The sequence below is a fragment of the Nycticebus coucang genome, chromosome 2, assembly GCF_027406575.1.
Source record: "Nycticebus coucang isolate mNycCou1 chromosome 2, mNycCou1.pri, whole genome shotgun sequence".
NCBI classification, from domain to species: domain Eukaryota; kingdom Metazoa; phylum Chordata; class Mammalia; order Primates; family Lorisidae; genus Nycticebus; species Nycticebus coucang.
The window spans coordinates 165,773,247-165,788,060 of NC_069781.1; the positions used below are offsets into that span (position 1 = coordinate 165,773,247).

The following is a 14,814-nucleotide window of genomic DNA, read 5'->3' on the forward strand; positions in this document are numbered from 1 at the left end:
CCAGGCTGGTGTTCCCCTGCACCCCGCATCCCGGCCCCGAGTCTCTTTCCACTCCCCAGCCCGGCCCCCGCCCCGCCCCGCCCCAGACCGGCCCAGCCGCCATGGAGCGCTGGCCTTGGCCGTCGGGCGGCGCCTGGCTGCTCGTGGCTGCCCGCGCGCTGCTGCAGCTGCTTCGGGCAGACCTGCGTCTGGGCCGCCCGCTGCTGGCGGCGCTGGCGTTGCTGGCCGCGCTCGACTGGCTGTGCCAGCGCCTGCTGCCCCCTCCGGCTGCACTCGCCGTGCTGGCTGCCGCCGGTTGGATCGCGTTGTCCCGCCTGGCGCGCCCGTCGCGCCTGCCGGTGGCCACTCGCGCGGTGCTCATCACCGGTGAGTGCGCAGGGCGCGGAGCGCGGGGGCTCCAGGCTCGCGGGCGGTATTGGACACTCAGAGGACTCCCCATGGGCACTGCCAAGGCGGGTTCCCCAGCCTAGGAATGGGAGATTTTCCCTCCCCCGGGTGCAGGGAGCGAGCCAAGTAAGGAGCGCCGGGCACCTTCCCAAGTCCGGGTTAACAACCTGCCGCTGCTAGGAGTGTTGGAGGGAAAGTAAAGCAGGGATTGGGCAGGTGTGCAAAGGAAAGGTAGCTGAGAAAGGGGGAGCCTCCTGGAGTTGGGAGTTAATGCAATGTTCCTCCCCAAGAAAGCAGTCTTGGGGCGGGGGCAGTGCTCTAAAGGACTTCATAGGGCTTGAGAAGGGAGGATAGTCACCCCTTGAACTCTATTTGACATCTCCACGTGGGACATCCCATCTCTTATTCCTTGGGCCAGAGGAAAAAACTTAGATGGGGAGCTGCTGCCTGTTGGCTGCGATTCTCTGAGTCCAGAAAAGCTTGAGGTTACCATACAGAGCAGCTGGACATTCAGCTGCTTCCCAGGTCCAGCCACCCACCACCAGACTGCTGAGATAGCAGTACAGAGTCTGCACCCGGCATCCCATCCCCCATCTCTCCTGGTCCTCAGTGCCCAGGAAGGAGATCTTGGAGAGCTGGCCTCAGGTGCCTTGGATGCCTGGCTGAGCTCCTTTGTCTAACACAGGGAATAAATCTGTCACCAGAGTGAGGGAAGGGAGACTGGAGGCCCAGCTGGAAGCGGGGAGAGGGAGAAAAGCTAGGGTGCATTGATTCTATTGCATGGGGGGAGGGTCAGCCTAGTCTCTTCCCCAACCACCCTGGCTTTAGACAGGTACTCTGGGCTCTGTCCTTACATTGGGCCTGGGCTGGAGACAGCCATAAAGCTGGCTTCTCAGAGACCTTGGTCCAGTGGGGGGCCCTGCATGATCAGATTGGCCCCTGGGAGAACTCAGCAGAGAAAATCTTTGATCTGGGCCTCAGAAGATAAGTGGAGATAGATGGAGTATGAAAGGTATCTTGGATCAGAGAAAGATTATGGGACAAAGGCTTAAAGCAGAAATATGCATGGCCTGGGTAGGGTACACTCAGTGTGCTGTGGGGGGTGTGGTAGGATATGAGGTTGAGTGTTTGGGAAGGGCTTTGAATGTCAGGTAAGAAGCCAGACCAATAAGGCAGGGCAGGGTAGGGTGGGGGTGGCACAAGGGGTTCGGGCTGCGAGGCTAGGTGCCTGTGTGCATGCCTGTGTACATCTGCGCACTGACCGATGACAGGAATTGAGCCTCTGAAAGAACATCCATGCAGGTTAGAGGTATATACAGGTATCTGAGTGTGTGCAGGTGAGGAAGAGGGCATGCAAACTGTGGGTGACTGTGTTGGGATCACAGAGCTGAGGTTCTGGGAGGCCTTAGATTCCCTTGGGAGGGCCTGTCTGGTCTGGAAAGCAGGAGGGGCAAATGCACACACAGGAGCTCACTCTTCTCCAGCCAGGCTAGCCAGGACAGGACCCCTTGGCCTGGCTGGCAGCCCCCAGCACACAAAACCCAGCTCGAACCCCCTTGCCCCATAGCTTTGTTCTCTGCCTTGATAGAGGGGCAGGGCTGGGGTGGGAAGGTGGTGCTGAGCCCTTTAGGAGTGGGGAAGCAAAGCCACTTCGAGCTTCTGTTGGGCAGGACCACCAGGGATGTGGGGGTGAGGGCAAGCTTCTGAGAGCCTCCTTCCTCACTGGCTCTCCCTCCAAGTGGAAACAATCTAGGAAACAGGGTCTCCTAGTACCACAGACTCCCACACTGGCTTTTCCTCCTGGTGGTTCTTCTCTCTGCACACCAAAGACAGGAAATTAAGCCTCCAAGAGTGATAACCAACCTCAGATCGCACTTGGAGAGTGTGGGAAGGGATTCAAATGCAGGTCTTCTCCACTCATCATGGTCCCTCTCCTGGTGGCAAGTGGATTGGGGCTCAGAAAACACCCTACTGTTGCCTCTGATTGGAATGCCAAAGGTGAAGGATCAGGGGGGAGGTGGAGAGGGCTTCCAGCTTGCCTACACCCTGGAACAAGAGTAGTGGGTGTTGAGCATGGGAAAGGAGGGACTCATGCTGTATAGACTACACAGTGCTGTACCAGAAAGCTTGGGCTTCATCCTGAGGACGGGATGCCTTGGAAAGATTTTCAGCCACAGAGTGATATTGTCATTTTTTGGAAAGATCCTTCTGGCTGCTTAAGTAGAGAATGGATTCAAGGGGGTAAGAAGGGACAGGACTGGAAAGTGGGCTGCTTCAGTGTCCACCAGAAAGGGAGAGAGACTGTGCACTAATAGCTGTGAGCTCTCGATATCAGTGCTTGGAGTTCACATAATGCTGGTCTGGGATAGTCCTGACCTTATTCTGTGCTGGCTGGGTGATTTTCGCAAGCAACTTAGCATTACCAGACCTCAGTTTCCTCTTCTGTAAAGTGGGGGGTCATAGGCCATATTTGATGGGATAGCTATGGGGAATCAGGAAGATGACACAGAGTTGCTGCTCAGGTTCAGGTAGAGGGGCAAAGCTAGCCAGAGATGGACCTAGAGAAGATGGAGTTAGGGCTGTTGACTGTTGGTAGAGTGTGCATCCAGGGGACTAGATCCCATCCAGATCCTAGTAATTCTAGGGTTTTCTCAGGGTAGAGTTTACTGACTTCCCTGGCCTGGCCAGGTTGTGACTCTGGTTTTGGCAAGGAGACAGCCAAGAAACTGGACTCCATGGGCTTCACGGTGCTGGCCACTGTGTTGGAGTTGAATGGCCCCGGTGCCCTAGAGCTGCGCGCCTGCTGTTCCCCTCGCCTAAAGTTGCTGCAGATGGACCTGACCAAGCCAGCAGACATTAGCCGTGTGCTGGAGCTCACCAAGGCCCACACCACCAGTACGGGTCAGTGTCAAGTCTCCATCAAGCAAGGGTATGGCCAGGCAGATGGAAGGGGTGAGGGACTGGAGTTTTGCTGCTGGGCTGACCTGAGGCTTCCTTTTCCTGCTGTGTGACCCCAGGTCTATGGGGCCTGGTCAACAATGCAGGTCACAATGAAGTGGTGGCCGATGTGGAGCTGTCGCCAGTGGCCACATTCCGCAACTGTATGGAGGTGAACTTCTTTGGTGCACTGGAGCTGACCAAGGGCCTCCTACCCCTGCTGCGCTGCTCGAGGGGTCGCATTGTGACTATAGGCAGCCCAGCAGGTATGTACCCTCCCCCACTTGGAAAAGGAGCTGCTATGCAGCAAAGGAGGGTTAGGGAAGCCCCTGTTCCTGTGGCAGAGGAGGGTGGTGGAGGATTGCTCGGGGAGCCCCTTGCCAAAGCTGAGCTACACTGCCCCTAATGTATCCCCAGGAGATATGCCTTATCCGTGCTTGGCAGCCTATGGGACCTCTAAGGCAGCCATAGCGCTGCTCATGGACACATTCAGCTGTGAACTCCTTCCCTGGGGGGTCAAGGTCAGCGTCATCCAGCCTGGCTGCTTCAAGACAGGTGAGAGTCTGGGCTAGGGGTAGGGCATTCATGGAGCTTGGGGCTAAGAAATGAGGGGTTAGCATAGTCTTACGAGGGCAGGGGCAGGGCTAAGGAATGGGCATGGCTTTGGCTAGGTGTGTGGCTTTGACTGGAGGCATACATAGTTCTCTCAGTTGACCCCGGTCTGACCTTGCCACCCCTTCTCCAGAGTCTGTGACAAACGTGGGCCACTGGGAGCAGCGCAAGCAATTGCTGCTGGCCAGCCTGCCCCAAGAGTTGCTGCAGGCCTATGGCAAGGACTACGTTGAGCACTTGCACAGGCAGTTCCTGAACTCACTACGCATGGCAGTGCCTGACCTCAGCCCGGTTGTAGATGCCATCACAGATGCGCTGCTGGCGGCTCAGCCGCGCCTCCGATATTACCCAGGCCGCGGCACCGGGCTCATGTACTTCATCCACTACTACCTGCCTGAGAGCCTGCGGCGCCGCTTCCTGCAGACCTTCTTCATCAGCCACTGTCTGCCTAGGGCACTGCAGCCTGGCCAACCTGGCCCTATCTCTGCCCAGGACCCAAACCCAAGCTCGGGCTCTTCCCCAACATTGGCTCAGTGAGCCGTGTGCACATATGGCCCAGCCACTTGAGCATAGGAGGCTCCAGGAGTCCCTGGTCCTCCACTGGGCATTGACTCCCATGTCTGCCCTAGAGCTTGGCCTAAAGAACCCCAGCACCCCATTGCCGATGCCTAGTCCAGGCCCAGTGAGGATGAGGTTTCCCTGTGAGCCTTGGGACCTGTCCACTGCTTCGTGAGCCCACACAGACCCTCCTGGGCACAGTGCTCTACCCTACAGCTTGGAGAACTCAGCTGGAAGGGCAGTTTAGTGCAAGACTTCACTGTAGCCTGTGACAAGACCCTGCAGATAGCACATCTGCAAACTAAGGAGTGATTACATGGGTTGGGGACCCCCTTAGGATTGTTTTTTGGCACTAGTGCATCAGTGCTGCAATTGAAGAGTGAATCCCAACTGTCTCTTGGCTGGCTCAAGAATTCAGGCCCCAACTACCCACTCCCAAGCCCCTCAAGCCACAGGGAAGCTATATACCCTCCATTTCCCAATTGCCATTTTTTAAATAAAGACAAACTTTATTTCTCCTAGGGTGGTACAGATGCTGTACTTGGAGAGGGTAACTGCTAGGTTGGCTGAGTGATAGGGTGTGGCTGTATGGACAGAGGTTGGGAACTCCGGGTTCAGCATGGAGGTTGGGGCACTGGGCACTGACCTAACTGGGCCCCTCCAGTAGCCTTTGTGATTCATACCCCCCCCTACTGACATTAGACAAAGCATTTATCCCAGGATGAGTTTCTCATGGAGAAAAGGGGGTAATGACCCTGATCTCCAGGAGTTGTAAGGCTCAATGAAACATCTAGGGAGATAGAGAGACCTCCAAGGCCAGGACCCAACTCCCCAGGCCTGTGTCTGTGTCTGAGCCTCCAGCAGAAGGGGCTATCTTACAGTGACACCCCCAACTCCCCTACCCCTGCCAAAGGAATCTGAGCTGCTGACGGCAAGGAGAAGGCTTCAACAGGGGTGGCTCGGTAAGGGCAGGGTTATAGGGGGAAGTCAGGAGTCTGAGAGGGGTGTTAGGGCCCAAAGGAGGCAGCGGATAGCCAGGCTTAGAGAGGGAAGTTTTATTGTCTCAGAGGGGCAGAGCTACTTCTGTCTAGCCCAAGGACACACACACTCTATCCTTCCCATGGGCCTAGCTCTGAGAGTGACCCACAGAGACATGAGGAGGCTCATACTGGCCCCAGGGATTCTCAGGTTAGGTAGGGATGTAAAAGTGACCACATGCTTCTCAGACATGTCAGCAGCTGTAAACATAGGGCTGAGAGGGGCCTCCTTGCTCTGGAGAAGATCTTGGTCCATCCTTGGTGGGGGGAACAGGTGCCCAGCTCCTTTTCAGGCCTAAGAGCAGTCTCAGGGTCAGGGAAGCTGGGCAGTCACTAGGACAGTGTGCTACCCCTCAGGGCAAGCAGGTGAGCCATGGGCTTCTTCACAGACCACACAGACACACACAGTACACTTGGGAGCCTCAGGACAGAATGCTAGAAGATAGGGATGTAGTTGTCAATCTTGGCGCGGTGGCGCTGGGCAATACACTCAGCAATCCACACGATGTTGCGACACTCCTGTTCCTTGAGCTTCACAAAGGCATAGAAGACACCAAAGTGGAACTGGTTCAGGAAGGCCAATTTGTTCAGCTTCACCTGCAGGGGACAGACACAGATGTGATGTACTAGTGGCCAGGGCCACAGGGTTGGGCCTAAACTACCAACTCCTCCGTTTGATGAACAGGCCCTGCAAGAACCACGTACTAACCTCGTGCTCAAAGAATCGGTCCTCCAGGGTCTTGTCTCCAGGGTTGCTGCCTGCACCCTCAAAGAGCAGCTTGTACTCCTAGCCAGGGAAATGGTGGGATGCATGAGCAAGCAGGTGCTATAGGGTGCTGGGTGGGGGGTTGCGTGACGCCAACTTGCTCACCCACCATCCTGCCAGCTAGGGCACTCACCGGGTAGTAATCAGCCACGTTCTTGACCTGCTCATAGTCATCCGCCCGAGCCAGCTGAGCCAGGCCCTCAGGGTAGAGCCGCCCGCAGTGAGGAAAGAGCTTGGCACGGTCCTCCTTGGAAAGTTCTGTGCCGAAAGAGTTGATGGTGATGATGAAGGCGCGGCGGTCTGCTTCAAACTGTGAGGCCGGTACACAGGCAAGGAAAGAAGGAGGATGAGGGAGGCAGTAGCCAGTCAGTTGGCAGGGCTTCCCCCAGGCCAGGGCTAACAAGCACCAGCAGGCAGGGCGGTGGGCAGGCACTCACCTCCAGGATGGGGCACATGGCGTCGGCTGTGGTCCCACCCAGTAGGGAGCAGAATTTGTAGAAGGACTCCAGGTAGGCCTATGCAGAGCATGGAGTCTGTTCAGTACAGGCAGGGAAACTTAGGAGGGCTTGCTAGGCCTCCCCCTCACAGGGGACCTCCTTCCCTTCCCAGCCCCTTTCCTGGTGGGGACAAATAGCACACCCATGGGTGGTCCAGGGCAGCCCTAATGGCAGAGCCCCTGAAACACCACAAATTCCCACTGTTTCTCAGCCACGCAGCAGTTGCCTGCTCCCTTCTACCCAGGAGTGACAGAGTAAGGTCCAGCTGACTGTCTGCTTTAGGGTGTAGTGTCCCACTCATCCCACAAAGGACAGGCTCAGAGGGAACTTCTGTCTTTCCCCTGCTGTCCTACCTTCTTTTCTCCCAAATCTTCCCCAAACTCTCCTTCCTCAACCTTAGAAAGCCAGGTATCCATGTGCTAAGAGTTCACAGAGATGGCCTGGAGAGGGTGCCCCCAGCCCTTTCTAGCCTACCTTACAGAACACCACTTCCTCCCATCTCCCATGCAGGCCCTAGGCATCACACAGCAGGAGCCAAATTGTCAGGCCAGTTCCTGCTGAGGGATGGTTATTGCCTACACAGACGTCAGTGTCACAGTACAGTGGTGGGGCACATGGGCTGGCGGTGGGAACAAGCACTTCCTGCCCAGGAAAATTGGATCTGCTGGGCATGAGGAAAGGACAGGTCAGCCTAGACCCCAGGTCCCCCACAACACTCACAAAACCAGCCTTCCTTCCCCACACCCTCACCTCTCCATGCCAAGGAAGGTGAATGGTCTTTTTTTTTTTTTTTTTTTTTCGAGACAGAGCCTCAAGCTGTCTGTGGCATCACAGCTCACAGCAACCTCAAACCCCGTGGCATCACAGCTCACAGCAACCTCAAACTCCTAGGCTTAAGTGATTCTTTTACCTCAACCTCCCAAGTAGCTGGGAGCACAGGCACCTGCAACAATGCCCGGCTATTTTTTTGGTTGCTGTTGTCATTGTTGTTTGGCAGGCCTGGGCTGGATTCGAACCCACCAGCTCTGGTGTATGTAGCTGGCACCTTAGCTGCTTGAGCCAGAGGCGCCAAGCCAAAGGTGAATGGTCTTATATGACCTGAGGGTAGCCTTTCACTTAGACCCCGCAGATCCCATCTGGTGGCACACAGAGACTGGCTCCACAAGCTAGAGACTATTCTTCTGAGTTGGGGGCAAGGGCTGGGAGTAATAGCTTTCCATGCTGAGGTCACCTCCAATGTGTGAAGATCTTTTCATCACCCACCAGCTCACTTGGACTCTTAGGCTCTGCTGTTCTAATAGAGGTGAGTTCCAGGAGTCCAAGCCCAGCTTGCTCAGTGTTCCAGCAACAATGAGCAAGCTGGGCTCAGGGTGAGGCCTAAGGGTGACCACTGGGATCACAGGAAACAAAAATCTAAGACAGGTCAGGGAGTAAGAAGCCTGGGACGGGGGGTGGACCCCAGCACAGAAGATTCCAGGAATCAGAAGGCCTGGGTGGCAGAGACAGACTGGTGGTACCTTTTAGACCCTCTAGGAGTCTGTCCATAGCCACCTGTTCTATGTGGCCAGATGACCTGGCTGTGCCAAAATCCGGAGGCTGGCCCTGGTGGGCCTACAGTTTCTATCTGTGGAGGAAGCCATTAGCCAGGTCTTGGGCTCCATGCCCTGCTGCCCAGCCATTTGCTTAGTCAAGTGTAGCCATTTTTGGGGCAGCTGACCCCAGGGTCAGGGAGGCTTCTGGGACAGGCCCAGACTCTTCTCTGGAGGCTAGGGGCAGTGAAAGAAAAGTGAGGTCTCTAGCAAGACCTCAAAAGCCCAGGTATCAAGGTCACCTCCCCACCCCCATCCTGTCCCCTGCAGTCTGCCAGGCCATGGCTGCTGCACCAGCTGCCTATAGTTCCGACCTACAGGGCAGCTGAGGGTCCACCTAATCTCCTATCTGTGGCCACCGGGCTGGGACATTGCCTGACAGGTGGGCGGTCCTGGCACAGGGCCCATAGCATTTGGCCTGGTGTTTATGAGCTGGTGCCCAGGCAGCCCTCACCAGTGACTCCAGCTAGAACCAGTCAGGCCCGGTGAGGGTGTGGGTGAGGCTGGGGGGACAGCCCCACCCCTCATCCAGTCTCAGGGCAGGGAACCCGGCAATGGGCCAGCTAGGCAGGCAGGAATACTAGGAGTCGCATATACACACCACACACACACAAACACACACTCCCTCTCTCTCTTCTGACTGACTGGCTGGCCTGCTTCCCATTAGTGGGGTAGCTGAGAACACTTGCTTTAGCAAACAGGCTGAGCCAGGTGTGATCCTTGATGCTCCTTGTGACTACTAACCAGCCTTAGGCAACACACCTACTTATCTGAGCCCTCAGTTTCCTTGTTTTCAAATGGAGATGATGCCTACCCTAGCTGCTAGGGTGATTCTGAGGATTAAAGAAGTTGACAAATCTCCTACCTGTGGTCTTATCCCCCCTAATCTGCCCTCCACATTACGGCCAGAAGGAGCTTTCTGCACATACTCTGCAGGAAACCTCTGTTGACTGACCCTGCCCACAGGTTAAAGTTCAAACTTCCAGCCACCATTCAAGGCCCTGGGCAACTTGATCCTCTGCTGGCCTCTTCTTCCAGACCGCTCTCCTACTGTCCATCTAGAACCATCAATTTCACAGCAAACTGCCTGCCACTTGGCCCATACTCTATGATTTCCTTGTGCCTCTGCTGGTCCCCTGCCTACACCATTGCAATTTCAGGCAGGCCCCTCATCTACCACCAGACCCTCACTGTGCCCTGGCCTAGGCCCCTGCAGAAAGAACAGAGGACCTGGGCGCAGCCTGCAACCAAGTGTCAGCCTCCTAGCTCTAAGCAGAGCTGGTGAGGACTTTTATTAAGGGTTAGGTTGGCAAGTCCCTTGGCCACTGTCATCCTCAGCCCCCACTTTGGGCCTGATACTCCATGTTCCTGATGACAGCCCAACGGGGTCCTGACACCACAGCCCAGTACCCCCACTGCAGCCAGAGCTCAGTCTGTCCCAAATGTCACTATCTGGTCCCTGGCTCTTGATCTCTTTGGGCCAGGGCAGTGTTGACCCAGAAATCCCCAGCCCACTCTCTATTCTCAGGGGTTACACCCCGTGAGAAGCAGAAGGTGGGGGCTTGGTGCCTATAGCTCAGTGGCTAGGACACCAGCCACATACACTGGGAGTGGCGGGTTCGAACCCACATCTGCCAAACAATGTAGTCCCAACTACTTGGGAGGCTGAGGCAAGAGAATCGCTTAAGGGACAATTAATGACAATTAAGGTTATGGGGGGGGAGGAAAAGCAGAAAGAGGGATGGAGGAAGGGGGGTGGGTCCTTGGTGTGTATCACACTTTCTGGGGGCAAGACATGATTGCAAGAGGGACTTTACCTAACAATTGCAATCAGTGTAACCTGGCTTATTGTACCCTCAATGAATCCCCAACAATAAAAAAAAAAAAAAAGAGAATCGCTTAAGCCCAAGAGTTTGAGGTTGCTGTGAGTTGTGATGCCACAGCACTCTATCAAGGGTGACAAAGTGAGACTCTGTCTCAAAAAAAAATTAAAAAAGCAAAAAGCAGAAGGTGGGTAGGAGAACATGGTGGGAAATGGCACTGGTTCTAAGTGTGGGGACTTGAAAAGGATATGAGGACCTTGCGATGCCTGGCTGAGTCCCTCCCACCACAACTGAACACACTGTTGCCTTTGCCCAAGTGCCTGTCCTTATTGGCAACAGCCCAGATAAGGTGGGCCCCAGGCTATGGCCTGGGTGGTGGCACATGACCCTTCTGGATGGTGGGGGAGCAGCAGACCAGGAGTCAGCTCGGACAAGCGGTGGAGCACCAGCCACTCCTGCTGATCTTATCTAAGCCTGCTGCAGGCACTGTGGGATGCAGAACCTGTTCCATGCAGCCTCACACACATCACAGGACCAGAGAGGGAACAGATAAGCCCTTGAGACAGGAGCCTGGTGTAGCTGCATCCTGACCCACACCTCACACAGATCACCGTCCCACCTTACCCAACAGCCCAGCCGCTGGCAGACAACCCCCAAGCTTGCATAGGGCAATACCTTGTAGAGTGTGTTGCGGATAATCTCAATGTTCATCTCATCAAGGTCCTGCTCCGAAATGCAATCCTGGAAAAAAGCCGCTGGGGAGGAAAGACACGGGTGTGAGGGGTGGGCGAATGACCTCGGCGAGAGCTCTGCTGATGTTCAACTGCCTTACAGGGCACAGAGGACCCCTGCCAGAAGGCCCATTGGGCTATGTTCTGGGGGTCCCCAACCCAGTCTGGGCTGTTGCCTTGGAAGTGGCAGAAGCAATACTCTGGACAACGAACACTGACCTGAGCTTCTCCTGCCTCCTTGCTCCTAAAATTGATTTATAAAGGAGGCAGCTAGCCATAACATGATCTAATTGTTGCTGGGGCAGACCCAACCTCAGATCATGCCAAAGACAGGCTTGCATAAGAGGCCATTACATCCTCCCTTCTCAAGGGGCAGCTGTGGATTCAGGGCCTGACGCCTACTCCTCTGCATTCCCCAGGAAGGCCTGGCGCCCACACTTGGAAAACCAACCTCCTTCTCCTTAGGACAAGTATGAGTTTAACAACTCGGTGGGCATGGACCAGTGACCCAGGGGGCTGGAGGCCAGAGCAGGACAGAGCATGCCCATCCTCCCCCAGGAGAGCCTGAAGACTCATTGGTCTGTCTCATTTTTAAAGATCAGAAACTGAAAAAGCCACCAATAGTCCAAAACTAGCTCCAAGTTGTTGGGAAAGTCTATGGCAGACAAGGTCAGCAAGTAGGGCTCAGTCCTCTCAGCTCAGAACCTAATGTAGCTTTGCACCCTGTGGTTCAACCATGGTGGCTTTCTGGAGGTGGTGCTCCAGGGCCCAAGACTCCTGCCATAAGGACATTAGCTAGTTATGGCCTTACTGCCTTCTCCACCTCCTAGGCAGAGCCCTGCAGGAAGCTCCTGATTCCTCTCTCTCCTTGACCTCTGATATGGCCCCTGCTTGGCGGAGGCAAGTGAAGCTGTTTGCTTCCCTCCTCTGCCTCATAGGCAAGCTAAGCTCTGCTTAGGCTCTAGCTTGGGGCCACAGTCTGTCCGAGCTTCCAGGACTCCAAGGGACTTGGGCCTCTTTCTCTCTCCACTACATGAGCTCAGCCCTCCTTTGCATTCTGAGAAATCAGATTGTCTCAAAGTTAGATGGTCCGAGTCAGGCTGCGGGGTAGCCTGCCTGGCCAGCAAAAACAACAGGAAAAGAGCAAAATAAGGGAGAGAGAATGGCAGGAGGAAGTAGAGAAGACAAAGGTAAGGAGCAGTAGGCAGGTCTTACTTTCTGATTCAGCGTCACCCCCACTTCCAGGGGCCCACAAACCCCTGCACTGATGCTGATACCAATTTCCATCTCCCATGACCACAGCAGCTCACCCAAGGGCGTGTCCACCAAAATGGCATTGTAGAGCTCGGCAGGTGTCTGAGCAATGTTCACGGCCTCCATCTGCTCAAAGCTGCCTAGTGGGTGGCATTTGGGCACGAGTTCAGCGATGGAGCGCTGGTGTAGTGTGCCCGTGATGAGCAGGATCACATTGTCGATCATGTAGCTGTAACTACAAGAAGCAGACAACAGCAGGGTAGCCCATCAGGGCAAGGGGCTTTGGAGTCCTGGCACAGCACCCTGCTTTTGCCCTTTCACCCCTGCACAGGCCACTGGCCCCTTCACTATGTGCAGTGACTCATGGGTGCCACAGATAAGCACCAATGTCTCGTCTCTCTGCCCAAGTTGCTTACAACCCCCACCTGCAAGATCACAGGATAGACACGGCCCCTCCCTTGGGAGATTCATGCCCTATGAGAGATCAAGACACAGGTAACCACTTAGTAGCGTGAATGGTGTCCTAATAGGACACAGGGGCCAGGTATGGTGGCTCACGTCTGTAATCCTACCATTCTGGGAGGCTGAGACGCGAGGATCACTTGAGCTCAGGAGTTTGAGATGAGCCTCAGCAAGAGCAAGACCCTAAAACAGAAAAACTAGCTAGGCGTTGCAGCAGGCGCCTGCAGTCCCAGCTACTTGGGAGGCTGAGGCAGGAGGATCACTTGAGCCCAAGAGTTTGAGGTTGCTGTGAGCTATGACACCATAGCACTCTACCCAGGGTGACAGAGTGAGACTTTTTGACTCTTTTGGGTCTCACTCTGTCGCCCTGGGTAGAGTGCTGTGGCATCATCATAGCTCACAGCAACCTCAAACTCCTGGGCTCCAGTGATCCTCTTGCCTCAGCCTCCCAAGTAGCTGGGACTCCAAGTGCCTGCCACAATGCTCAGCTAATTTTTCTTTTTAGAGATGAGGTCTCACTCTGACTCAAGCTGGTCTCAAACTTGTAAACTCGATCCACCTGCCTCGGCCTCACAAGTGCTGGGATTACAGGTATGAGCCACCTCACCCAGCATGAGACTCTGTTTTAAAAAAGGAAAATAGGACACAGGAATGGTGGGCACAGGAGGTGGGATATGCAGCCCAGTAGGGGGTAAGGATGGCCAGGAGCCCAGAGATAAAAGGGCTATGAGATGAAAGTATGTTCTGGGAAGAGGGAATAGAGTGTGAAAAGACCTGGAGGCATTGAGTGACGGTTGCATTCGAGGAACTGTGCCGTCAGGATTGGCAGAGGGAGAAAAAGGTGCAGCAATGGGCAGGGCAGGGCTGCCAGCAGGCTGGGGCCTGGAGGCTAAGGGCCTTGACTTCATTTTGAGCATTAGAATTCCATGAGCAGGAGGTAAGAGAGTAAGTGATCCCCTAGGGTCACTCTGGCTCCTGGATGGGGACAAAAGGAGAGGGGAGAAGGGAAAGGCTGAGGAGTGGGGTGGAGAGAAGATCCAGCGGGAGGCCTACTCTGGAATGAAGGCCCAGGTCAGGCAGACCCACAGCCCCGCTCTGAAGAGAGAACCACCCTTCTCCTTCAGGGCCTGAGGCCAGGGCCAGGCATCGACCCAGGACAGCCTGGATGAGACCCGAACACCTGATAGGAGGCTGGGCTCAGGTCGACCCTGGGGTGAGGCTCCTCAAGGATCTGTCCTGCAGAAGGCCAGCTGGTATGTGGGCAACAGAGGGGGCTATGAAGCAGGGGGAAGGGTGGGACTGTCTAGTTCAGACTTAGCAAGAAACAAGGCTCTGCCTCCAAACAGCAAGATATTGCCACAAAGGGGCTTCTGTATAGTAACCTATGCACAGTTGGAGTGAAGAAGGCTAAGACTCCAGGCACAGTCAGGCTGCAGTGGCCACAACTGTCCTTCAGTCTGTCACCGGTCATGAACTCAGGGTACAGGGAGCTGAATGAGACCCAGAGGAATGTCCTACAAGGCCAGGGTGGAGCACCCATGGAAGGATAAGAGCTGGGGTGGAGGCTGCTGTTCTGAGTTGGGCACTGAGCGCAGATCCTGTCGTAGCTTCTGGGTGGGCCAGAGAAAGAGCCCTGCCCTGTGACAGGACCTTGAGCACCCAGTGCTGAAACTGTCCAGAGAAGACCTAGTAGGAGATAGCCCCTAATACCAAGGGAAGAAAAGGAGGGAGGTAGCAGTTCAGAGCCCCAGCCTCATCTCAGAGGGCTAGCCCTCCAGGAAAGCAGCAGAAGGCTCTGCTCCTGTCCTGGCATGACCCCCCACTCTCTGCTTGTTACATACTCCCCCAGCTCCCACTCAGCTTGGTGCCCTGCTACGGCCTCTGCTCTCCTTGGCCCAGGGCCAGTCAGCTACCCTCTTCCTACCCCCCAGTCTGGCTAGGTCAGCCACAGGATGTGTATTGAGAAGAAATAGATCCCCCTTTGCAAACTGAGGGCCTCAGGCAGGGCCCATTTGCAGTTGTAAGCCAAGAGGCCCAATGGACAGCCTCCTGTCCCCAACCCTACAGTCGTGGCAGAGTGGAGGGACCTCAGAGAGAACCTGCCAGAACTTGGAGCCTTGTCTTCAGCCCCAGCATACATCTTTTACACACCAGACAGCAC

The 14,814-nt window shown here is 55.4% G+C and overlaps 2 protein-coding genes across 2 annotated transcripts in view; one reads left to right on the forward strand and one right to left on the reverse strand.

The window, feature by feature from the left end:
* HSD11B2 (hydroxysteroid 11-beta dehydrogenase 2) lies at positions 1 to 5,015 on the forward strand. Its single transcript, XM_053604074.1, has 5 exons — positions 1 to 366; positions 3,076 to 3,288; positions 3,405 to 3,590; positions 3,742 to 3,879; positions 4,070 to 5,015. The coding sequence occupies exons 1-5, from the start codon at positions 102 to 104 to the stop codon at positions 4,471 to 4,473; spliced, it is 1,206 nt and encodes a 401-aa protein (XP_053460049.1). The 5' UTR covers positions 1 to 101; the 3' UTR covers positions 4,474 to 5,015.
* A 514-nt stretch (positions 5,016 to 5,529) lies between these two features.
* The window catches only part of ATP6V0D1 (ATPase H+ transporting V0 subunit d1), a 46,636-nt gene continuing 37,351 nt past the window's right edge, over positions 5,530 to 14,814 (reverse strand). Inside the window, exons 3-8 of the mRNA XM_053604087.1 lie at positions 12,248 to 12,426; positions 10,882 to 10,961; positions 6,735 to 6,812; positions 6,431 to 6,607; positions 6,241 to 6,318; positions 5,530 to 6,128 (exon numbers count right to left, since the gene is read on the reverse strand). Of these exons, the coding sequence (XP_053460062.1) occupies positions 5,967 to 6,128; positions 6,241 to 6,318; positions 6,431 to 6,607; positions 6,735 to 6,812; positions 10,882 to 10,961; positions 12,248 to 12,426 (754 nt within the window). The 3' untranslated portion in view covers positions 5,530 to 5,966. The remainder of the gene's footprint in view (positions 6,129 to 6,240; positions 6,319 to 6,430; positions 6,608 to 6,734; positions 6,813 to 10,881; positions 10,962 to 12,247; positions 12,427 to 14,814) is intronic.

Coding starts and splice junctions, on each gene's coding strand:
- HSD11B2 (XM_053604074.1), top strand. CDS start 102: ATGGAGCGCTGGCCTTGGCCGTCGGGCGGCGCCTGGCTGCTCGTGGCT. Junction 3,591..3,741: donor GACTATAGGCAGCCCAGCAG/GTATGTACCCTC, acceptor ATGTATCCCCAG/GAGATATGCCTTATCCGTGC. Junction 3,880..4,069: donor GCCTGGCTGCTTCAAGACAG/GTGAGAGTCTGG, acceptor CCCCTTCTCCAG/AGTCTGTGACAAACGTGGGC.